The 26,532-nt window shown below is 33.7% G+C and overlaps 1 protein-coding gene across 4 annotated transcripts in view; it reads right to left on the bottom strand.

Annotated features, from left to right (window-relative positions):
* LOC128222244 (unconventional myosin-Va-like) overlaps nucleotides 1–26,532 on the bottom strand; it is an 87,342-nt gene that overhangs the window by 27,582 nt on the left and 33,228 nt on the right. For 2 of the 4 annotated variants that reach the window (XM_052931197.1, XM_052931198.1), the window contains 18 exons: nucleotides 26,079–26,176; nucleotides 25,360–25,558; nucleotides 24,918–24,971; nucleotides 24,097–24,254; nucleotides 22,058–22,172; nucleotides 21,718–21,909; nucleotides 21,139–21,228; nucleotides 20,704–20,846; nucleotides 20,148–20,232; nucleotides 18,876–18,978; nucleotides 18,452–18,585; nucleotides 17,842–17,955; nucleotides 16,327–16,470; nucleotides 15,825–15,916; nucleotides 14,801–14,873; nucleotides 14,503–14,583; nucleotides 9,242–9,368; nucleotides 7,327–7,516 (listed from right to left, as the gene is read on the bottom strand). In XM_052931197.1, coding sequence (XP_052787157.1) covers nucleotides 7,327–7,516; nucleotides 9,242–9,368; nucleotides 14,503–14,583; nucleotides 14,801–14,873; nucleotides 15,825–15,916; nucleotides 16,327–16,470; nucleotides 17,842–17,955; nucleotides 18,452–18,585; nucleotides 18,876–18,978; nucleotides 20,148–20,232; nucleotides 20,704–20,846; nucleotides 21,139–21,228; nucleotides 21,718–21,909; nucleotides 22,058–22,172; nucleotides 24,097–24,254; nucleotides 24,918–24,971; nucleotides 25,360–25,558; nucleotides 26,079–26,176 — 2,192 coding nt within the window. Of the gene's footprint in view, nucleotides 1–7,326; nucleotides 7,517–9,241; nucleotides 9,369–12,263; nucleotides 12,288–14,502; nucleotides 14,584–14,800; nucleotides 14,874–15,824; nucleotides 15,917–16,326; nucleotides 16,471–17,841; nucleotides 17,956–18,451; nucleotides 18,586–18,875; nucleotides 18,979–20,147; nucleotides 20,233–20,703; nucleotides 20,847–21,138; nucleotides 21,229–21,717; nucleotides 21,910–22,057; nucleotides 22,173–24,096; nucleotides 24,255–24,917; nucleotides 24,972–25,359; nucleotides 25,559–26,078; nucleotides 26,177–26,532 lie in introns of all 4 variants that reach the window. The other 2 variants (XM_052931200.1, XM_052931201.1) reach the window with 2 other exon arrangements.

Here is a 26,532-nt window from a genome sequence, read left to right as displayed (position 1 = left end):
GAAAGTTTATCTGTATTCATGAACTGATTCAAGCATAAAATTACATTAAGAAAAAAATCATGAGTTGCATGTCAAACTACTAAGATTTAATAAATTTAAAAACATGCTTGACTATTTCAGATACAATGTTTTATAACTTCCTTTTGTGGTCAACATTATATTTTGTCCAATGAGAAGGCAGTATTATCAGCATTCACCCATTATTGATTTTAATCACATGAAGCAGTAAATACAATTAGAGACTGTCCAGATTTAGTGAGTAGTTTACACAATATAATGTAGACCACTTAAAAACTTAAAGATTGCACCTTTAATTATTGTACTTACACAAAATGAATGGTTATTCAAATGAATACTATTGCATACATACTTAAAATCTTTAACGATTATTTAAAGGTGCTGAATTTATCTTGACAACATTAATTTAAAACTTTGGTTTCAAGTTAAGTTATCTTTCTTACTTTAATCTCACAAATGGCAGGTACTCATTTGAACAGAATTCTGTAAATTCATGCCTAGAAGAATACAATTTTTAATAACGTTACTAGAACTTAAAGAGCAAATTGAGCATTTTCTTGGACATTGAGTTTTAAAACAATTATAACATTATAGAGCTTTTTTAAGTTTTAAAAAGAAGGTCATAATAATTCTTATTGAAACAAGTGAGTTTTTTTCAAGCGTCACACAAATTATTTATTTTCAATATATTATCCAATGAAATGTGAATGTGTCCCTTTAAATCTTCCTTTAAGAAACCGCATTTGGAGGTTTTAAATTTCTTCTTACAAACACAGTTTACCCGAATGTATATTGCAAAACATCTATTAAACACTGCCCTGTTTAACCAAATCTTTATCTTCCTTTCATCAACTCAAGATGAAACCAAAAACCATCTATCTGATATTGTATTTAACATCAGTTACACCTTTTTCACATTCAACCGTCAAATTGCAGGTGATACCTCCTCGACTCAAAAATGTTACAGTTTTTGAAGATATTTTGCAACAAATCATTTCATAAAAGTGTCACTTCAAAACTGATTTATGATTAACGAAGTCTTATTAAAATATGTTTATCATTTACAATAAAAGCCAAGAAATTGTTTATTTAACGAATGTAAAGAACACTGACATGTTAAAGTTTTACATTGTTTATATGTTCTGTTACGAAATATTACTGTGAGTTAAATACACATGGGTAGATTATAAATACGCAGGGAAAAGTAGTGCAAAATATTGTAAAACAACAACAATTTATTTGAAGTCCGATGGAACTTGTAAACGGGCAATGATTAAAAAAAACAACTTTGTACAGTCAGAATTTGTTGGCTTTAATCGCATGGCTATAAATATCCTTGATCGCTTTAACCAAATTAAAAGGACCAATTTTTTTTACTTTATATTCATGTAAAATTTGATGAGATGGCTTGATTTCTCAGTGGTTGTTTTTTCTACACACTCAATGTTATTTTTTCGGTCCCTAGTAAGAATTTCACACTTTGTTTTGTTTGCTTGGCTTGATGTCATTTTAGCGGTCCCTAGTAAGAATTTCACACTTTGTTTTGTTTGCTTGGCTTGATGTCATTTTAGCGGTCCCTAGTAAGAATTTCACACTTTCTTTTGTTTGCTTGGCTTGATGTCATTTTAGCGGTCCCTAGTAAGAATTTCACACTTTGTTTTGTTTGCTTGGCTTGATGTCATTTTAGCGGTCCCTAGTAAGAATTTCACACTTTGTTTTGTTTGATTGGCTTGATGTCATTTTAGCGGTCCCTAGTAAGAATTTCACACTTTGTTTTGTTTGCTTGGCTTGATGTCATTTTAGCGGTCCCTAGTAAGAATTTCACACTTTGTTTTGTTTGATTGGCTTGATGTCATTTTAGCGGTCCCTAGTAAGAATTTCACACTTTGTTTTGTTTGATTGGCTTGATGTCATTTTAGCGGTCCCTAGTAAGAATTTCACACTTTGTTTTGTTTGATTGGCTTGATGTCATTTTAGCGGTCCCTAGTAAGAATTTCACACTTTGTTTTGTTTGCTTGGCTTGATGTCATTTTAGCGGTCCCTAGTAAAAATTTCACACTTTGTTTTGCTTGCTTGGCTTGATGTCATTTTAGCGGTCCCTAGTAAGAATTTCACACTTTGTTTTGTTTGATTGGCTTGATGTCATTTTAGCGGTCCCTAGTAAGAATTTCACACTTTGTTTTGTTTGCTTGGCTTGATGTCATTTTAGCGGTCCCTAGTAAGAATTTCACACTTTGTTTTGTTTGATTGGCTTGATGTCATTTTAGCGGTCCCTAGTAAGAATTTCACACTTTGTTTTGTTTGCTTGGCTTGATGTCATTTTAGCGGTCCCTAGTAAGAATTTCACACTTTGTTTTGTTTGATTGGCTTGATGTCATTTTAGCGGTCCCTAGTAAGAATTTCACACTTTGTTTTGTTTGATTGGCTTGATGTCATTTTAGCGGTCCCTAGTAAGAATTTCACACTTTGTTTTGTTTGATTGGCTTGATGTCATTTTAGCGGTCCCTAGTAAGAATTTCACACTTTGTTTTATTTGAGTGGCTTGATGTCATTTTAGCGGTCCCTAGTAAGAATTTCACACTTTGTTTTATTTGAGTGGCTTGATGTCATTTTAGCGGTCCCTAGTAAGAATTTCACACTTTGTTTTATTTGAGTGGCTTGATGTCATTTTAGCGGTCCCTAGTAAGAATTTCACACTTTGTTTTATTTGAGTGGCTTGATGTCATTTTAGCGGTCCCTAGTAAGAATTTCACACTTTGTTTTGTTTGATTGGCTTGATGTCATTTTAGCGGTCCCTAATAAAAATTTCACACTTTGTTTTATTTGAGTGGCTTGATGTCATTTTAGCGGTCCCTAGTAAGAATTTCACACTTTGTTTTGTTTGATTGGCTTGATGTCATTTTAGCGGTCCCTAGTAAGAATTTCACACTTTGTTTTGTTTGATTGGCTTGATGTCATTTTAGCGGTCCCTAGTAAGAATTTCACACTTTGTTTTGTTTGATTGGCTTGATGTCATTTTCTTGGTCACAGGTAAGATTCTATTATACATTGTATAATTCTGTAAATAAATGCTATTTAGAAAAATACAACCACCCCAGTTATTTTTCTTTCCAAAAACATAAAGATGAAAGGCTAAGAAATATTTTTTCTCCATTCTAAATGATGCACGATCAATACTGGACCTCATAAGGAGTAAATTGCCTGTAAAACTAATATGATTGATGAAGTGTTTTTATCCCTGCCATTATAAATAATAAGCTTACAGAGTCATAGGCTGATAATTGAAACAAAGATTGAGAAAAATTGGGCACTCAGCTGCTTATAATTTAAAGCTGCACTCTCACAGATTGAACTTTTAGACAACTTTTCATTTTTTGTCTTGGAACGAACATTTTTTTGCGAAAATCCATGGAAACCTGGAGACTGCTGACAAAAAAAGTAGATCGCAGATATTTATATTTAAGTTCAAAAATTGATGTTTTATGCATGTTTCTTAAACCGTTACTGGTAAGCCATAAAACATTAAATTTCGAACAGAAATATAAAAATCTATGATCTGATTTGTTGTCAGCAATCTTATATCATTGGTTTGAAGACATTTACGCAAAAATTTGCTCTTTCCAAGACAAAAAATAAAAAAGTTTGAAAAAACGGTAAATCTGTGAGAGTGCAGCTTTAATGTCTAGTACAAATGCTTTGACCATGGATACATAATAAAGCATTGTTTAGATATCATGCATTTGAAGAAAGAAAATATTTTATCATGGCAGTGTAAGTTTGTTATCATAACATGTCATTGTCACCATTGATAACATTTGTATCCTATATGTATGTCCCTTGTAGTTGTGTATGGGCTGGGAGCCTTTTGTACAATAAACTTTAAAACTTGAAACTTGTCGCATACATGGGAATACCAATTGGTTTTATCAGAGGTTATAACATGATAGATAATTTAGCCAGATTATTAAGGAGACAGAATGGACACTGACCAAGATTCTGGTAAAATGCCTGGAAATGAAAAAAAAATATATCAGGCCTTACAAGCATGATTTCTGTACTACCTAAGTTAAGTTAAAGCTGAGCTACAAAAAGTATATTAATCACTCAGAACAATAACATGGTCAACATCATCAGTGTTAAACGTTCGCTACTCCTTAGCCATTTTTATCAAAAACAACCTCGGATGTATTTGGACGGTTTACATACTCAAAAAGCAGTACCTTTTAGTCCGCTGCAAGTAGATCGTGTAGTTATCTTATTTAGCAATTAAACTTTATGACTTAACTCTTGGAAATCTTAATTATGTTTGCAACAATACTCTTCACTGGTAATCAATATAAACTTAGATCAATAAATTCAACTTTAAAACACCACATTTAATAAATGATATAATTAAAAAAATTACGAACTACTTCAACTGATGTACCGGCATGCATCGGAGGTTGTTTTCGATAAAAATCGCAGAGCTGTTCCGAATGCAGTGTTAAACACAAGCTACTGAATTAAGACCTTAAAAACTCCCTTTGCCCTCAATTATAATGTTTGCAAATTTGAGATATTTCCGGCAAAACTCCCTTTATAGCTGCAGTCTCACAGATTAAACATTTTGAAAACTTTTCATTTTTGTCTTGGACGATCCATTTTTTTGTAAAAAAATAATGGAAACCAGTGATATAAGAAGGATGACAAAAAATCAGCTTGCAGGTTTTCATATTATATAATTCATCTTTTATGCATTTCTCTTAGTGTTAGTAACACTTTTAGCAATAAAACATTAATTTTCGAAAGCAAATATAAAAAAATGCAATCTCATCTTTTGTCAGCAGTCTTATATCACTGGTTGTTAGATATGTACACAAACCTTTGCTACTTCCAAGACAAAAACTAAAGAAGTTATAAAAAAAGGTTAATATGTGAGAGTGTAGCTCTAGTCACATGCTACGCCCCTGGTAGAAAATACATTTTTGTCAATTCTCCTTTTTGCACATCTAATTGGACAGGTTACAACCACCAAATACTTTTAAAACATTTGCCTAAATATTGCATTCCTACCACTGTCAAGCCGTTAACTATGTGACATGGAAATGCATGTCAAGTACTGATGTTGAGTTCTGACTTTAATGGCCAACAAACAAACCATAACATTAGTAACACCATAGATGTAACAAGGCCTTTGTTCATCTTTATCACACATGTTTTACAAGGACATCATACAACCATATTCTTGTTCTTACAAAAGCCCAGTCAAGTTCATATTTTATCAATTTCAACCACATTTTTCCAACTTTATTTTTTATTAATATGTAATCTCACTGTCTAATTAAAACAAAGCATTGCGATAGCCGTCACCTGGTGTTGACGCAATGTGATTTCTGCCCAGTGCTCTGAATGTCAAAGTGAAGAAATTCAACCAAGCGCGGGTAAACGGCGGGAGTAACTATGACTCTCTTAAGGTAGCCAAATGCCTCGTCATCTAATTAGTGACGCGCATGAATGGATTAACGAGATTCCCACTGTCCCTATGTTATTTGTTTCTAATTTACTTTCTGTGGTTTCTTACACAATGCTTTACAAAACTGAAATGTAATCCTTCTCATATTTCTGTCCACAAAGAGAAGGACTGCAGGGAAGCCCCTTGGTAACTTGTATTTCATTCTGATCACCAGGGTCACTCAGTTTCTTTTTGAAAAGAGCCCTGAAATCTGCATTCAATCACTTTCCCATGAAGCCTGAAAATAAGCCACTTTCCATATGGCGCAAAATCAGCTACTTTCCTGTGTGGCCTGCATTCAGCCACTTTCCACTGAGGCCTGCATTCAGCCACTTTCCACTGAGGCCTGCATTCAGCCACTTTCCACTGAGGCCTGCATTCAGCCACTTTCCACTGAGGCCTGCATTCAGCCACTTTCCAATGAGGCCTGCATTCAGCCACTTTCCAATGAGGCCTGCATTCAGCCACTTTCCAATAAGGCCTGCATTCAGCCACTTTCCAATAAGGCCTGCATTCAGCCACTTTCCAATATGGCCTGCATTCAGCCACTTTCCAATGAGGTCTCCATTCAGCCACTTTCCTGTGAGGCCTGCATTCAGCCACTTTCCACTGTGGCCTGCATTCAGTCACTTTCCACTGAGGCCTGCATTCAGCCACTTTCCACTGAGGCCTGCATTCAGCCACTTTCCAATATGGCCTGCATTCAGCCACTTTCCAATAAGGCCTGCATTCAGCCACTTTCCAATATGGCCTGCATTCAGCCACTTTCCAATATGGCCTGCATTCAGCCACTTTCCAATAAGGCCTGCATTCAGCCACTTTCCAATAAGGCCTGCATTCAGCCACTTTTCAATGAGGCTTGCATTAAGCCACTTTCCAATGTTGCCTGCTTTCAGCCACTTTCCAATGAGGTCTCCATTCAGCCACTTTCCAATGAGGCATGCATTCAGCCACTTTCCAATGAGACCTGTATTCTGCCACTTTCCAATAAGGCCTGCATTCAGCCATTTTCCAATCATGCCTGCTTTCAGCCACTTCCCATGAGGCCTTTATTCAGCTACTCCCCACCTTCCAGTGTTGGAAACTTTCAATTTGAAGGCTTTCATTTTTCTATCTAAGTCACACAGACAAGATATCTCAAGGGAACTAAACTCACAATCACAAACCCTGACAAACTATGCCACAATGTGTACACTATTGCCAATTTATTGTTTCCTTCTAATCTTCTCTTGACCTAAAGACCACTCAAACAATAGGAAGTCCTTTCATTACAATATGTGTGGGGGAACTTAAAAAAACACAAAAAAAACCTTACCTAATTATGTCCCTTTGAGATGTATGCGCCACTATTAGTGTCTTCATTACCACATTGTCTTGCTCAATGTATAACTGCTTTGCTACAAAATGTGTCAACTTCTCCTAGTAACACAATCCTATCTTCCAAGGGAGCTAACTCTCAAAATAATTAAATAACTTACCAAATTATGTCCCTAAGAGATATTTGTATGCCATATTCAATTCACTTTCTTCATAAAAAAAATCTTTCTGGTCTTTTTGGACTTCTTGGCCACAAAAAAGGTACCACTTTTCTGTAAACAAGATCAATTCAAGGGACCTAACTTGCAAAATACTAAAAACTTACATAATAATGTCCCTTTGAGATTTATACGCCATTGTCAGCTCAATGTCTTCAATCAAAATTTCCTCCTGCCAATTTGTAGGACCGTTTGGCAATAATCATGATGAGTCAAGATGCTCTTTCCTGTAATCACGATCATATCAATCCAAGGGAACTAACTCTAATATTAAAAACTCACCTAATTATGTCCCTTTGAGATTTATATGCCATTGTCAGCTCATTGTCTTCATTTACAATCTCCTCCTGTCCATTGTACGACTGCTTGGCAATAGAATGTGTGGAGATGCTTTTTTCTGCTAACAAGGCCCGTAACTGTAGACACTCCTCTCGCCTCCTCTCTAGTTCATCTGCCTGAGCTTCAAACTGTTCTGTAAAGGGAGATAATCATTTGTTAACTATTATTACTATTATCTAAAATTTGACAAAGGGATACACTGTTTTAAATTTCATAAAGGGAGGTAATATTGTTGACTTTAATTAGAAATGGAGTTGATTTTACTATAAGTAATTTTATTTCATGATTTCATAAAGGGAGGTAATTTTGACATCCACTTTTAAAAAGGGAGGTAATATTGTTGATTATCTGAATAGGGCAGCACATACAGATCACAGCGTAAAGATTTTGTATTGCAATATTTGTTGTCATTCCTTTATATTAATCTGCAGTTACTGGACATAACCATTTACAATTTCTCAGAAACTACAAGCAGCCATTTAAAATTGAACAGTGTGCATGGCAATTGGAAAAGGCATTTACAAGCAATGGAGGTCAAAGGATAATATAGGTCAAGGTATGATTATATGGATATAATGTAATATGATGCACATGACCAGTGTTCTGTAAGCCTGCATAGATCATCATTGTGTATTTGGGATGCAATGGGTCACTATTATTTATCATTAAGTATAATATGCAGTAAATAGTAAACGTTGCATACAATGATGATAAAATTCCACTTATCTGATGAGATGTATAAATTGATTATCCAGTGGTTTATAATTGTAAATCCTTAAAATAGCTCTTTGAATATGAGGGACTCGTTCCCAAAGCAAGGATGAAGGGAGTAAACCCTTGTAAAATTGTTACAAAAAAAGGTAATATGTGTGGATTTCAAAGTAAACATTCTACTGATTTTGATGCAAATGTTTGATGTGCAATAAACAATCCTTACATCATTTCTGTACAATAGTCTAAAGATAAAATGCTCTCAACTCTGATCTCAGGAGCTTTATTCAAACAATTTTGAGATTATAAAAATCACTGAATGATGTGCACTTATTTTTGGGAGAGGAATACAATTGCTGACATCAAATTTTTAGGTCATAGGTCACTGAAGGTTATTCATAGCTAAATTGAAAAGCATTCAGAAACGATGATGCAAAGGTTTTAATAACTGTATATATCAAAGGTAGATTTGGCGTAACATGGTATGCAGAATGCTGTTCCAGGTAAGGAAGAAAAAAGGTTCTATCTTTTCCTTTATTCAATGTCACTCAGAAGCTTTAAGCTTTCAACCTCTTTTTCAACATGAAGGTATAGTGTCACATAATGACATACAATTACACAAGAGTGACAAATCGCTGAAGGTCAAGAGTGCATATAATACAGGTGTCAAAGGTCATTTAAGGTTAAATACCACTTATTATTTTAGCTCCATCTTTAGCGCCATCTCCGTCAGTCTTCGCACGTCTCATGCGACCTTCATTTATATCACAAAACTAACTAACTTCCTAACAGATCTCATCTTAAAAGTGTGTAAGGGTGGCAGTCAAATTACCTTAACAAGTTTATTCAATTTAAAACAAAGATTTTCCACAAAGCTGTTTAAGGTATCAAGCCCATATTCAATATGAACTGTTATAGTCATACATCATTGACTTCATTCACTGTATTGGTTGGTTACACCTCCCAATCCGATATGCTACACCAATCTTAGATCCAATTAAGACCAATATTAAATACCAGTCCTGGAGTCCATAAAAAGATAAGTCAGGGCATTTTCAGAAAATAACTAAAGAAATACTACTGCAAAAACAAATTATGTTATCAGGATGACCTAACTTTCTATTATTTTTATTTTTTAGAAACTCACCTAAGAATTCCTTGCCCGCAGCTGTGGGCTTCTGTCCTTTGTTGAAGTTTGATGTCTTAGCGATGGATTCCATCAGCTTGGCCACCTCACGTTTCAGCTTATCATTCTCATTTTCAAGTTCTTGCATCTATGAAAACAGATGAAGAAAAGGTGTCACTGAATGGATATGATATCCCCATCTAAGCTTCAAATGAGTAAAAACATTGTCATTTGATGTGGATAATACCCTTACATGATTGAAATAAATCAGTTTTATCAGTATTCTACTTTTTCAATCAATATCATACCTAAGTAGGAACATTTCACTGTATTAAGAAAATGAGCTTTAAACTTCATTATATAATGATTTCCTCTTTATATAGAGGGTTATTATTTGTTTCAGTGTAAGATTGTTATATATTTCACTAAGTGAGCACCAAAAACTAAAATTCATGTCAGGCAAAAAATGAGGCAGGTGTTCATGAGGTTTTCAATATTGTGATCTTACACAGAAACAATTTTCTTTTTTATTATATGCCTTAAAATGACATAAAATGACATTTCATTGTAGCTGTTCTGAAAAGCACTCATATTTGTATACAGAATTTACATCATTTTGGAAATGACATCACTGAAAATGTATCCTAGCCCTGTGTGCACTGACACTTGACTTGGAATAGCAAACAGGCTTAAATTCCATAACAGTGAAAAATATCAAAATGTTATTTCATATAATTTTTATTTCACAAATAAATCTCTTCAAATCACCTTCAAACATATAATATGTTTCCTTGATTGTAAATTCTCATTTTCTTTTTAGTTCTTTCATTTTAGATAATATTATAGAGACTTTATTGCATTTTTCAAATATAAAATAAAGTTGACACTAGAAATATATAAATCAAAATATGTAATTATTAAAATAAAATGTTTCTAAAAACGAGAGAAAATATGAGTAGATATGTGGTTCAGCCTAAAAAATTATTTGTTCCTGGCTACATGCCCCTTAAGATATTGTTTATTTAGGTTTTTTAATAAACATGTTCATTTACTTTCAAAGGGCATTATCGTTATCATTTTGATGCAACAAAGAAACAAATTGAGTTTACGTGACAAATAAAACGAATCAGTTAGGTAACCAGAAACAACTTAATTATTTTTTAGGCCTAAGTATCATATATATGCATATTATCTATATAAAAAATAAATTGAATACATTCTTTACATTAACTACTGTGTAACATTAAGCAGTCTTGCCAACTTCAAGTTAGTATTCGATGCAAATGCTACATTCAAACATTCTTAGTAACTTCAAAGTATACATCTGAGGTTTTGGCAAAATGTTTACTCAGCCCATATGACTGTTGAATTATCAATTTGCCATTTTTAGTTTAGTTTTTAGTTTGTTAATGGCAAAATGCTAAGCTTGCTGATCTGTCATTAAACTCTGTGAAGTCTGGTAACAAACCAATACAGAAACAATCGATATGATACAAATGTAAGATCAGCAAAGTTTCAAATGAAACTAACTTGATTTCAGTTCTTACATTCATTTGACAACAACTCTATTTAATCACAGGTCAAGCAGAAATACAGCTTATAGTAAATATGAAATAAGCAAACAATATGACATCATAATTTATTGTTATTGAAAATAGTAATGTGAAGTCCATGATGTATTAAAGGTCAAGGGGTCTTTTACGGTAATTACCTTTCTTTTTGTAAAAAAAAACACAAATCTGAATTGATAGCAAAAGCTGACAATACATAATTTTACTTTAAGAATAATTTCTGCTTGTCCCAGGTCTTTTGTAACCTGCTCTAGTTCACTATGTTTTCTAACAAATCAACACAAAACATTACAATTAACCTATATCGCTGCTATAATACATTTTTAATAGCCACCAACACCAAAACCACTCCAGACATTTCCCACAAAACCATGCTAGCTTTAGAATCCATCTAGCCTTCACAAATAAAAAACGTAAGCCAGTAATCATTCATTTTTGTGAACAACAATTTTTGAGAAAAACACTTGTATTTTTTAACTACAAGTTTTTTAGCTCATTTTTTTTGTTAACAAGAAAAACAAATCTGTAAAAATTACTAATGGTCAAAATGTTAAACACAAAATTATGTTTTTCAAAACTAGACTTCAAAATTAAAAAAAATGCCAACAAAAAATGCATGACACAAATAAAGCTTTATTATAATGCTTATAGAACAATAAAATAAACATAAATATAATACAGCACCACTCTAATGAACAGAAGCAATTATACACTAACAGAACTGAAAGATAAAACTACAGTTGATAGCAATATGGTCTGATGCTGTAATGTGTTGAAATATAAATCTATCATGGCGTTGTTTCAGAGATTTTCAGTTAAATCATTGTTACAATTTAGACATTTTTTTCATATTTTAGGAGATATATAAAAGAAGGAAAGCAAAAGAAAAAAAAATAGTAAAAAAAAAACAACAACAACAACTGTAATCTCAATATAAACCTTTACGTTTTTAGAAAAAAATCCAAGAAAAATGCCAAATCATTACAGCATCATTTAAAGTAGCTCTATTTTCAACTATAAAACATATTGCTATCACCTAAGAAATAAAAGAGCAATTTTGCCAACTGGGGTGGTGCTTGGTTGTGTAAGCAATTATGTAATACTTTGTTATGCAAAATTGTACATTTTTGAGTAATATTATTCCATGGAATTTACATAAAAGTTATCAATATGCACTTACCTATTATCACTATCAAGACTTTATAATTATCCATATATACCATGGAATTATGGTCTTTCAAGAACTTATGATACAAATTTTTTATAGCTACTACATATTGTTTGTCTTGGGTTTTATAGTCTCAGGACTGGATAATCCAATCCAACCATGTCCTATTAGACATGTTGATTTGACCAATTAAGATGGAGCTGGTGGTGAAAACAGTTTTAATTGATTAACATTAGCTCCACCCCAACAGGAAAGGTTACAGCACACTAATTTTCAAGCAGAAACGTTATGAGGGGATACATACCGAAAGACAGAAATATGCATTCTCCTATAGATACGAAAATTAATAGTTGGATAACAAATGAATTATCAATGCTATCCATGATTCTTGGGGATGATAAAAATCAAAAATAAATAACTATCGAGTGGGATGGGGGGGGGCTTATCACATCATGTGATAGCTCTAGTAACATGTTCTACACATTTTTTGCCGAATAATTCAAATCCTGAAAATAGAGTTCAATTATGATGAGGGATTAAGGACCGAAGCAGGGTATTTAAGGAGTTGCATCCCTGTTAAAGTTGCTTTCAAAGCCAATTATATCCATTTGAAGGCACTATTTTAAATGCCCGAGTACAGGAAAAAAAACTCATGTACAAATTCAATGTAGGATTCTTTGAAATTGAAGGGTCTTTCAATCCAAGTTTGAGGATAAATCCTGAATTTTATCATCCCCGGACTCTGAATGTACATAACATCATAAATAATGAGAAATACAAGGTACAGTCGAACCCTGTTCGCTCAAACTTGCTTGGCTCAATTTTTTCGTTGGTTCAAACCAGATATATAAGACTGATTAGTTTATTCTAAATGTGAGCATTCCGACTTGGCTCAAACTCCCCGAGGCTCGAGGTATTTTCACCAGACAAATGGGGTTCGACTGTTTGTGAATTAACCTAGATGAAATGTGATGAAGGGATTAAAATAAACATCAATGGAACACATAAACTGTTGGGGCCTGAACATTTTCAAAAATCAAAGTAAACCACGAAAAGAATACACAATGAAAAAGTTGCATATGATGAAGTGTGTGCATTAGTCCTTCCTTTTTGTACTTTTTAAAACACAACAACATGTTTGACAATAACTTTTTTTTTAAATTGTATTTATTTTTTTCAATTACCCTTTTAGAAATAATTTTGATTGATTTTGCTGAAGCCATTATTGATTATGATCATTTTTCTGCACAATTTAATTATTGTGACACAATTTTGTACAAAATTAGATAATAATTTAAAAAATATTTCCGCACTTTTCACACTGGGCCCCCATTTAAGGTCCCTCCCAATTAGTATTTTTAGCAGTGCGCAGGGGAATCAAACCTGGGACCTCTGAATTGACAGTCAAGTGTGTAGCCACTAGACCACAGATCCGCCTTTACAGCCAGAGGTTGTATTTAATATAGTTCTTAACCTTATCCTTAGACGTGCCTCAGTGATTCCATTCAGTCTATTGGCCGGTTAATTGTTCAGGCCAATCAAAACACTCAGATTCTTCTCTGACTTAAAATTATGTTAAATCTTAGGAGGGCCCCGGGGTCAGTAATTAAAATTGATTTTATCCTTAGACATGCCTCAGTGATTCCATTCAGTCGATTGGTCAGCTAAAAATACAGGCCAATCAAAACATTTAGTTTCTACTCTTAAAAATTATGTTCTAGATCTTAGGTGGTTATGGAATAACTGGTAACTAATAGTCCTATTATGGTTAATTCCACTGAAAATAAATTATTTCATAAAAATTATTTGAAATGAAGTTAGATGATAAGTATAACTGAAAGAGGATAAAATAAAGCCTTGGAAAAAGTATGTTACAGAAATACTAGTGTTAAGTTACCCAGGGAGTGATAATACACTCATAGTTAAAATATTATTAGTTGTTTCATTCGGTCAAAAATTTAAATACTTGTTGAAACATATTACAAAATTATTTTATATTATCATGAACTTGCTAATTCAGTGCTCCAGTTAGACTTAAATAGCAGGGTGGCGCGCCAAGCTGCCCTTTTCCGGCACCCTGCTGCCTTTTTACTTCACAGTGACCCGCTGTGTTCTTTTGTTTGATAAGAGTCAATTTTAAAAAATTAGTATAAAAAATGAAAAATATATATAAATTTGACACTAAAGTAAAAATAAAATGTATTCATTGGGACCATTTGTATTGAAAGTAATTACAACAAAAACGCAATAACAATTGAAAATTGGCCCTTGCTAGAGGCCCATTTAGGCTCATTCCATGCCATGGAAAATGCCTTAGCATAGCACCCTGCCTTTTTAAAGTCTTGACTGGAGCACTGCTAAACCAAATACTCCCCAGATAAAAAACATGAACAATATCAAGAGTAAAAGCACAAGTATGTCGCAATCTAAAGAATTATATACAATGTAGTTTAAAACACACTCAGGATTACCATACAAAAGAAACAGATTAGACCCGAAAAGAACAAGAAATGAAGGGGGGTTGTATCCCATTACACGAATACCTTCAGACTCTCATATGCTCTACTCTCTGACAACAGACTAACTCCTTCACTTGATGACTTTCCAGAGTTTTCCCTATAACCCTAGGAAGTTTAACAGTGTAAATGATTACTGTAAAATATATTTTGACAATTAAATAGATATTCACAGTCTGTAAAAAAAATACATAAAATAGTTGTGCGAGCTTAAATTCATTGTATCTTGCCTTGCAGACATAAGGCAACCCATGTATAGTTAAGTGCAATGTTATATTGAAATAAATATCTGTAACAAATGTCTTATGATTCTTTGAGAACATACCTTAAGTGTGTTAAAGGCAGAGTCACCTGGCGTTCCTTCTTTAATCTGCTCTTCCAATTTGTCTAGTTGCAACCTGGAAAATCATTATTTTTGGCTATAAAAATCAATTACTAAAAATGTAAAAATGATTGACATAAATTGTAAAATCATGGATTTAAACTGAAAAAATCATGGACTTGAGCAAAGTCCTGTAAAACCATGGATTTAAACTGTAAAATCGTGGATTTGAACTGTAAAATCATGGACTTGAACTGTAAAATCATGGAAAATCATTGACTTAAACTGTAAAATCGTGGATTTGAACTGTAAAATCATGGACTTAAACTGTAAAATCATGGATTTGAACTGTAAAATCATGGACTTAAACTGTAAAATCGTGGATTTGAACTGTAAAATCATGGACTTAAACTGTAAAATCGTGGATTTGAACTGTAAAATCATGGACTTAAACTGTAAAATCATGGAAAATCATTGACTTAAACTGTAAAATCGTGGATTTGAACTGTAAAATCATGGACTTTAACAGTAAAATCATGGACTTGAACTGTTAAATCATGGATTTGAACTGTAAAATCATGGACTTGAACTGTAAAATCATGGAAAATCATTGACTTGAACTGTAAAATCATTGACTTGAACTGTAAAATCATGGATTTGAGCTGTAAAATCAAAGAGTTGAACTGTAAAATCAAAGAATTGAACTGTAAAATCATGGATTTGAGCTGTTAAATCAAAGAGTTGAACTGTAAAATCATGGACTTTAACATGTAAAAACATATACTTTAACCTTTCGCAACTGTCAACTGAATTATCCTTACTGTAGCTAATATGTCTTGAATACATCATTTACTTGCACTGATTAAATCATTAACTTGACTTATAATGGTTTTGTTTTAATTGTAACTAATGCCAGATTAATTGTGTTATAAAACCATGCCAAAGACAAAATAAAGGTCTTCACAGTTCCTCGACGGCCTTTTCTTTAAAAAAATAATAATTGAAAAATGCCCCGAGTCAAATGTACCTGAGTTGATGTTTTTCCTTTTCCAGTACTTTGATTTTGTTTTGCAGTTTCAACATAAGACCAACATCAATGTCCTGCACTGGAGGTGCTGGCTAAAAATAGAAATAGGGTGCTATAAATAGAAACTAAGCGCTATAAATAGAAACTTAGTGATGTCATTGACATGCGTAAAAACACCAATGTTCTGCATTGGAGGTGACAGCTGGAAAAGAAACAGTTGTCACTTTAAAAAGAGAATAAACCAGCAATATACCACCTATTTTAGTAAATATATATTTTATTGAACACATTTATTACATCATTTCCAGAAATAGGTTCACTCTTTGCCTTAAGTTTCATCATCACACAGTAACATTCATTAGTCTTATTCTCCAATTGAGCTGTAATAACTCATGTAAATTATTCAATAGCTTCTAAAGAGACCTGCCTTCCCTATTCACTAAAATGTTTTAACCCAAACAAACCATTGGCCATGTCCATTCCCAAAAAACAGGTAAACTACCTTCTCTTGGTCTGATTTCTCTGATGCAGCAGCAGCAGCAGCGGCAATTGGTGCGGAGGATTCTTTCATCACTGTTTCCATGGCAACAGCAGTTGGTGGGGCAGGTGCTTGCTTCTTCTTTTTCTCCGTACCATATCCCTGATCCTGAAAAATAATCAAACAAATTTTATCTTTCAGTCCATTTATTCAGGCACTTTATTCATTATTGAGGCTTTTCGCTAAAAACTCAACTACATAATACATTTTTCAACCACTTGTTTCAACATTCAGACAATCAAATCATTATTCAGAAACTTTTGTCATTAACTCAGGAACTATAATCATCATTCAGGCACATATAGCAGTTTCAGGCATTTTTAGAGAGTTTTCAGGCACTTAAATCATATTTGGGGGGGGGGGGACTTATCATAATTCAGGCACTTGAATCATTATTCAAGAACTTTCATCATAATTTAGGCAATTTGATAATCATTCAGCATATCTTACCATTACTTTTAGACACTTATTTCATTATTTAGGCACTATTATAATTATTCAGTCACTTTTACAATTTATTTAGGCACTTTTATAATTTTTTAGGCACTATTATTATTATTCAATCACTTTTACCCTTTATTTAGGCACTTGATCATTATTTAGGCACTGATATCATTATTCAGTCACTTTTACCATTTATTTACGCACTTGATCATTATTTAGGCACTGATATCATTATTCAGTCACTTTTACCCTTTATTTAGGCACTTAATCATTATTTAGGCACTAATATAATTATTCAATCACTTTTATCCTTTATTTAGGCACTTGATCATTATTTAGGCACTAATATAATTATTCAATCACTTTTATCCTTTATTTAGGCACTTGATCATTATTTAGGCACTAATATAATTATTCAATCACTTTTACCCTTTATTTAGGCACTTGATCATTATTTAGGCACTAATATAATTATTCAATCACTTTTACCCTTTATTTAGGCACTTGATCATTATTTAGGCACTAATATAATTATTCAATCACTTTTATCCTTTATTTAGGCACTTGGTCATTATTTAGGCACTAATATAATTATTCAATCACTTTTATCCTTTATTTAGGCACTTGATCATTATTTAGGCACTAATATAATTATTCAATCACTTTTACCCTTTATTTAGGCACTTGATCATTAATTAGGCACTATTATAATTATTCAGTCACTTTTACAATTTATTTAGGCACTTTTATAATTTTTTAGGCACTATTATTATTATTCAATCACTTTTACCCTTTATTTAGGCACTTTATCATTATATAGGCCCTAATATTATAATTTAGGCACTTTCAGAGAGATCTCAGGTGCTTAAAAGTTTTTTTGGCACTTTAATCATTATCCAGGAACTATTTGTGAGTTTTTGGCACTTATATCATTATTAAGGCTCTTTAATTATATTTCAGGCACTTTTATCATCATTCAGGCACTTTAATAATCATTGCTATTCAGTCACTTAAACTCTTTATTCAGGCACTTACATCTTTGTCTTTGTCTTCTTCCTCCTTCTGTCCTTCAGGTGTCACAGACTCCAGGCTCAGCATGCTGATTTCTGATGGTGTACGCTTGTGGCCCTTGGTAGGACTTTGTAACATCTGTGGAAAATAGAGAATACCAAATAACTCACAATCAAAGAAAAATCTGGCTATAAATGAGTACAAAAAATTACAAAAACCTTAGTACTTCTCATGACTTTTTCCCATTGAGAAATTACCAATTACAGAATGGTAAAACCGGGCTGGCGGGCAGGCTGTTTACGGGCAGTTGGGGGTTAACAATTCTGTGTTTTTATTCCATGTCATGAAGCCAAAACTTTTTATCCAATTGTTATGAAATTTTGTCATAATACTTGTCCACATATTGTCTAGAACTGTTATTGAGCTATACACTGGTGCAAGTTTAAGAACCTGGGTAGCTTAAACCAGGGTAACTTTCTGTCGGTGCACTTTGCTCTAAAAACCTATAACGACTAACAATCATATTAGAGCACATGCCGAATGGACCTTGTCCGAGTGTGAGTATAAATAAGGTTAAACACCACTCAACATAATAACTTAACTTATCAGCATCAGAGAAAATCAATGAACGAACCTGCATTTCTCCTTGCATATTTTCAAATCTCTGTAAGAGCCTATTATGTTCTTTCACCAGCCTCTGGTGGTGCTGCCTCTCTGATTCCATCTCTTGGACAAGCAGCTTTCTTTTTTCTTCCCATTCCTCACCATCTGTAAAACAAGATTTGATTGGTTGAAATTATGTAAGATGGGGTTTGATTGGTCTTTTGAAAACATAAACTGTCAAATCATAAATATTCAAGGGACAATAATTTTCATGGATTATGACTATCAACCAATTAAAGTGATTGTAGTTTCGACAAAGAGGTAAAGAATATAGTCGGCAGCTGCGACACCATAGTTATGCAACCTCTTACATATAATTTTTCTCTGAGCAGCACAACTGTAACAAGCAATGTCATTGGTTGAAATTACTTAACAAGTGGTTTGATTGAATTTACCTTTAGTATTCAACATAGATTCCATCTGTTCTTTAACCTTTTTGTTGGCTGCATCTAACTCTGATTTAATATCAATGTTCTCTAACCGCAGCTCACCCACATCCTGTAAGAAAGGATTTCATTGGTCAATTTCAGATCTATGTCAAAGAATTATTGCATTTTTCATTTTAGTGTTTCATTCCATTGGCAATTTTTTCTTAAACCAAATTAGAAGTTATCTAATTGGTCAAGTTTATCTTATAACACAGTAAGGAGTTATTTCATTGGTGAGTTAAATTTCTGTTGAAATGATTTTATTTTTCACTTATCTTTAATAATCGGGAAATCTTTTAGATTATTTTAAAAGAGATAAACCTGCAGCTAACTGTATAAAACTGGTTGATTCTTTGGGTTGGTCAGTAAGCCCAAATGATTATTGATTGGTCAGTATTTATCCAATAATAACAGATTTATCCAGTAATAACAGATTGACCAATCAATCACATCAATTAAATGTGCAAAAAGCCAAAAGATAACCTAGTGGACACTTATCAAAGTTATATACAACTGGCAGCTAATATTTAAATGTACATTATTTTCAAAATATATTTCGTTGATTAATAATCTGTACAAGCCAGTGATTTTTTATATATTTTCACGACCTTTTCCTTCCAAATTGGGAAATTTTATGACTCTTGGAAAGCACCAAATCTAATTGTTCACCCCCTGTTCCTACCAAATTGGGAAAATTTCTGACTGGTAAAGTACCAAATCTAATTGTTCACCCCCTGTTCCTATCAAATTTGGAAAATTTCTGACTCTGGACAAGCACCAAATCTAATTGTTCACCCCCTGTTCCTATCAAATTTGGAAAATTTCTGACTCTGGACAAGCACCAAATCTAATTGTTCACCCCCTGTTCCTATCAAATTTGGAAAATTTCTGACTCTGGACAAGTACCAAATCTAATTGTTCACCCCCTGTTCCTATCAAATTTGGAAAATTTCTGACTCTGGTAAAGTACCAAATCTTATTAAAATATGTAATATAATAGGAAATAAACATGTATGGAATTTTTAATGCATACATTATACTATTTTAGAGCTGGCCTTGCAAAGATCTTGTTTATTTTTCAAGAATTACATTGCTTTTTTATTCATTCACGTGTACTGTGTTCACTGAATTGAGAAAATACAATGAATTTTGGGGGAAAATGGACACTTTTTCGCAAGGAGAAACAGCCTTTAGAGGCAATGAATGCACCAAGTCAAATCACTGCAAGCGAAAGCTAACCTGTTCGTATTTCTGCTGCAGTAAGTCTTTCTCCGAGATGAGGTCCTGCTTTTCTCCTCTCTCATGTTCTAGCTCTATACGGAGCCTGAAAACATTCAAACATGCTTCAGAATTGTTAACCAAAGTTATTTTCAGCTCGTCTGGTTTTTTTTCCAAGAGATACTAGTCAAGGCATTGGTGTTTTCTTCCTTAGCATCATTGTGCAAAATCTTAAAGCTTGGCCATAAAATTTACAAGACATGCAAGGGGAACAGTTTCTGTTATTGAAATTATACTTTTGGATGTACAATCGTGAATTCTTATACTATTGTTTGGCATCAAATTGTTGAACAAGTCATGCATTATAAAATTCATACTTTCAGCAAGCCCAGAAGACATTTACAAGCGCAGGGCTTATGGGCTTGTGGTAATTTCGACCACTGCAGTTTTGACACTAGTTATGTCAAAAACACAAAATGATGTTATTCAGTGTAGTGATACTATAAAAGTTATACTTGTGCTAACTTATACATGTAGCTGTCTTTACAATGAAGCTAAAAAATTAGTATAAGCTAACCTTCTCAACTCCTCCTCCAGTTCAGTAACTTTGTTAGAAGCCTTTACCCCTTCTGAGCTTGCCACCAGCAGTTTCTGTTTCTCTTCCTCCAAAGCTTTGATTTCGGATTTTTGTTTCTGAACGATACCACTGCTTTCCTTTTTCTATAAATAGAATGTTCTATTTTTAGAATTCTGTAAAACTGGAAGGGGAATGGAATGCACTATTTTTAGAATTTTCTCAAAATGCCAGAGGATTTCCTTGTGATAAAAAATAGCTGAATGTACAGGGATTCCTTTGGTGTATTCATATAGAAAAACCTTACTGGTTAGAGGTACCATTGATACCAGGTATTGTTTCAGCTGTATACCCTTCCAGCTGTCTACTCAAATTATTTTGCAGGAGTTCCTTGTTCTATTTATAGAAAAACTAATCTATTTATAGACAGGGAAATACCTTGGAGTCCAGTTGTTGTTGTAGCTGTATAATCTTGTTCTCCAAACCTTTGTTAACGCCCTTCAAGTTGTCTACAGACTTGGCTTCAATCTGAAAACAGATATGTGAATGATAGCTTATAATGTATTTTGAGCATCAGCTTACACATAGTAAATATTTTTATACTACAAGTAAGTATATATGTATTATGTATTTTTAGCTAGAAAATGTTAAAAATAATGTAAGGTCAATTTTATTCGTCAAAATAATCATTACCAGTGTATGATTAATCTTACAAGTAAAATTAGTTTAACAAATGAAAAAAATATTTAAAAACTTAAAATAATAATAATAAAAAAGTAATTGCGAAATAAAACATTTGAAATTAAAAAAATGTATTTTAAAGTGCAATTTGTTCAAACCAAAATATGATCAGTCAAATTACACAAAAACATTCATATAAATGCAAAACAAAATGTACTTTTTTAGATGTAAAACCAAATATCATTGGTCGAAGACATATTTGTAAATCTGATAATGATTGGCCAAAAGTGTTTTTAAAATTGTAAAACCAATTCTGATTGGTCAATATTTCCATACCTTTAGCCTCCTAAACTCTGCCTTTGCTTTCCTCCTTTTGAAGTGACCTTGAATTTTGATGACTCCATAGAGAACTTTCTTGTATCTTTTTCTCGCCAAGAATGCTCGGATTTGTGACTGGATAATTGTTGTTTTGTGTTCGTACAAACGTCGCTGGAAATCACGCCGACCGAAAAATCCTCGGATGGCAGACTGGTGATAGAAATGAATTGAATGTCAAGAAAAGCAGCAAAGAGCAGTAGAAGTAAGTAAAATTATTAACTTAGACAAAAAAATAATCAGTTATGACAAATAATATCACAACTTTGTATCGGAAAAACAACTCCAAAAAGGTTATCACCTGTATTTTGACAACAGCTTTCTGCTTCGAGTGAAATGACTTTCTTGTGATATAACCTCGCCAGTTTTTCTGTATGATAGTGGCTGCATGAGTCTCTCGAAGATATTGAGCATACCTGAAAACAAATATAGGTCAGATTGAAATGATTTTAAGGTGCAGAAACCCTTCAAAAGTTTGTGTATATTTGTGGCTCTTAAATAGCGTAACCCAAATATCATAGAAAAGGTTTGATTTTTTTTATCAAATCTAGCGCTAACAAATATAAATACTGAACACATGACACAAATCGAGGCTGCAGAAACCATGCCTGAGTTCTTGTATAATAGTTGGTGCATGAGTTCCATGTAGATATTAAATATATGTTAACCTAGGACTACACTAATAGTTGTTCCCTTAGTTTTGTCCATATACCAAGTTTCATGGGAATTTCTCAAGTGAGTTCTATTTTCTTTTTTATATTTTGCATTATACCAGCATCAAATCAAAGTTTAACTTAAACACCAAGCCTGAGTCTATGAAAAACAGATCAAACTAGAACTGTAAGCCAAAGGCTAACGAATACCCCCCAACCCTTCCCTGTCTAGGTTGTTTGCCCTGGCCTTAGTTATGGTATCATTAGAAAGCACAAGGCAATACATTTATTTAGTTTATTTAGAATACCTATTACTGAATCAGGGACTGCCATGGCACTGCAGCAGAGATCACAAAATGGTCACTATAGTATGAAGGTGGACGGGTGAATTTGACAGTCTGCCAACCCAATTTCTGTTTACCCACCCCCACCACCTCCCCCCCACACATGAGTACCAAGGAAATAATACAGGTGCACAAAATCACATATACAAAGGTTCACATCATGGTCATGGATAGCTGAAAGTTTGAGAAAAATATATTGAAAAATGACAAAGGAGTAGGCCACCAAAGCGAATATTGTAACAAATTTAAGGCCTGTATGCACCTAACTTCAGGACTTTTGATGGTCTTTTTAAGGACAAAATCAATTAAAGGTCTTTTTAAGGCCATGCAAACATTCTGATTAATACAGGTGCACCAAATCACATATTCAACAGTTCATATCATGGTCATTGACATCTGAAAGTTTGAAAAAGATTTATAGAAAAAATGACCAAGGATTAGGCTAGACAAAGCTGTATAATTTTTGCCTATTTTAACTTATTCAGGGGCCATAATTGGAGACATGATCATGTGATTCCAACCACAATCACAGGGGCAAATGTTCTCACCATGGCTAAAAGTTTGAAAAAGATTCATTCAAAAATGACGAAGGAGTAGGACGAACAAAACTAATTTTACCCAATTTAACTCATTAAGGGGCCACAACTCCACTCAGGATCATGTGACTCCCACCAAATTCATGGAGGCAAAGGTTTACATCATGGCCATTAATATTTGAAAGTTTGAAAAAGATTTGCTCAATAGCTTCAAAGAAGAATCCTGGACAAAGCTAATTTTGCCCAATTTAACTCATTAAGGGGCCACAACTCCACTCAGGATCATGCGACTCTGACCAAATCCACGGAGGCACAGGTTTACATCATGGTCATTAATATTTGAAAGTTTGAAAAAGATTTGTTCAATAACGACAAAGATGAATCCCGGACAAAAAAAAAACGGACGGACAGACAGACAGACAGACGGACAGACGGACAACCCGATTCCAGTATACCCCCCCCAAACTTTGTTTTGGGGGGTATAAACAGAATGCCTAGAGGCTGTGTTACAGAAGCAATTGTTTCCAATACCTTATCAGAAGATTTGGAAATGTTGTATTATTTATTAAAGGCAAAGCAGTCCTCTTCCATGTCTCTGAGCCCCAAGCACAGATTTGCAAAGCTAGTAAACTAAAACTCTGACTGTACAAAATTTACATCTAATGTTGCCTAAAAACAATCTATACCTTCTTGCTCGCAGCCTGGGTCGTGTCTCTGCACTGGGAATGCATATTATTTTCAGCTAGCAAAACTAAAACTCTGACTGTACAAAATTCAGATCTAATGGCATCTGAAAACAATCCATACCTTCTTGCTAGCAGCCCTCGGCCATATCTCTGTACCGCGAGTGCAGAAATGCGTAGTTTCTGGTACTTGCTCTTTATCAGCCAACCCTTAACGTGTTTCTGGATCATTATTCCACAGGCACGTAACTTGTCTGCTCGGAGCTTTTCTAAATAAGCAACCTGGGGTAGAAATAGGAACAGAATTAAGAAATGTGATGAAAATTCATCGTCTGACACACAAAGGGCATGATTTTACATAAATTTCATGATTTAACAAGGAACATCATATGAGGTTAAAATGGTCTAAATTATATTAAAGCTATATGATCACAGACTAAAAAGGCTAAGCTGAGCGATGTATTACTCCTAGGAGGCTATTTAGTATGATATACAATTGTTCTAGCAGACCTGGCAGGCAGAATTAATGCAGAAAATTTGAATATTTTTAAGGAATTTTGCCATTATGATATTTTGACAAGAAACAAGTGCATAAAGAAGCTAATTATATAAAAGTGCAATATTTTTCAGCAGGGTTTAATGAGTTCCATATTCTGCACAGTTAAAGCCAACAGCCTTGTTTACAATTATTACACAGAGAATGAATGTAAGTTAAAAATCTGCCTCACCTGACAAAATAGGAACAAAATTAAGGAAAGTGATGAAAATTCATCGTCTGACATACAAAAGGTATGATTTATTATGAGGAACACTCTTAACAAGGAACATCATATGAGGTCAAAATGGTTTATATACTATTAAAGGTATATGACCACAGGCTGAAAAGGTTAAGCTGAGTAATGTATTGCTCCTGAGAGACTATTAAGTATGATATTCAAGCCTCACCTGACCAGCTCTGAAGAATATCTTGGTTTTACCAAATCTGTACTTGTCTGGGTCCTGTGAAAAGAAAAGGCAGATAAATATTTCATGATTTATTTCACACAAAAATGAGCTAACTGACTACTGAAAAAGTCTCAAAATAATGGAAAATCAACCACATAGAAAAAATCTGGAATTAGGGAGTTTGTTTAACATTCATACCACAAAATGATGTAGGGACTTTTTTTTAACATTCATACCACAAAATTATGTAACATTGCAATCTTCAATTTGAATACATTTTTAGCAAGTGTCAGAAATGAAAGTCAATATTTAACTTGTTAATCTAACTAAATAAGCCTTTCGTAATATAATATTTCCAACCTTTTAATTTTAAATCTGTTTGTTCGTTCTTTAGTTTCAATCCACAGCGAATGTTCGTTTTTCTTGTACCACAGTCAATTACCTGAATGAGTTTTGGCAGTACTCGCTGGCATGACTTATGAAAGTCCTTTCGGTCAATATCTTTCGACTGAGCCAAAACTCGGTATCTTTGGAAGAACTCAGGATACGTCCATCGTGACGGGAATCCAGCAGCGCTGATACGTATAGTCTCCAAGACACCACAGGCACGCAGCTGCTCAACGGCTCGTTTTGGTTCAAATCTGTGGATAATAGTGGAATAGGACTGAAAAAGCTAGGCTTTTATAGACATTAGAATGATAGGCTACTACAGGCAATTTTGATCCCATAAAACCTACTGGTTTTCAAAACCTCTAGGCAACAATGAATTAATTGCTAGATTTTTATCCCCACCCGCCCACTCTTTTTACACCACTCTTTATTAACAAAAAAAAGTATGTTGAACTGGGGTCTGTATTTGTGTATTGGTCCTGTTCTGTCTCCGGGACCAGCGTTTATTCATACCTATCGTGTTGATGTAAAACATTCACATGGAAAAAAGGAGTTTTGTTACCATCATGTATGTGGTTGGTCTAAAAAAACACATGTTTATGCCCCCTTATGCAGTAAGAAAGAGTAGAAACACATACTCCAAGGTTAACAGTCACCTGAGAGAAAAAGAAAATTAAATCCCGCCCCCCCCCCCCCCCCCCACACACCCCCTTAAAAAAGGATTTAAGTTGTATTATTGGCCTTAAGGCAAAAAATATTTACTTAACTTACTCAAAGGCTGCCTTCAGGTCATTTGGTTTGATACATCGAATGTAATGTGGTGAGGTAGAGTTCAGTGTTTGCATCAGAAGAAATAGTGACTCTCTGAACTGAAAAACAGATTTACATTTTGTAAGAATATTCGCCAAATAATCACAGATAATCATTCAAGGAGATGAAACTAAAGGAAAACTAGGATAAATATTGCCCCCTAAACCTGCCAAACTTCTTCCTTTTTTGATACGTTTACAGAAATTTCTGTGAAGCTATCTTACCTGTGATCCAACTGTTTTTCATATCTGTTTATAGCCACCCTGTGGTCCAGACGGTCATGCAAAAATATTGCTTTGTTGTTGTTTTTGAAATCACAATATCACCTGTGTTAATCCATAACAAGCTTGTAAGATAGAACTTATGTTGTCTTGATAACCTTCTGGGACACGCTCTTACCTGTGATCCAACTGTT

Source organism: Mya arenaria, chromosome 16 (assembly GCF_026914265.1).
Source record: "Mya arenaria isolate MELC-2E11 chromosome 16, ASM2691426v1".
In the NCBI taxonomy this organism is placed as follows: domain Eukaryota; kingdom Metazoa; phylum Mollusca; class Bivalvia; order Myida; family Myidae; genus Mya; species Mya arenaria.
Note: the sequence above shows the minus strand (reverse complement) of the source record. Positions and strands in the feature narration are given on the sequence as shown.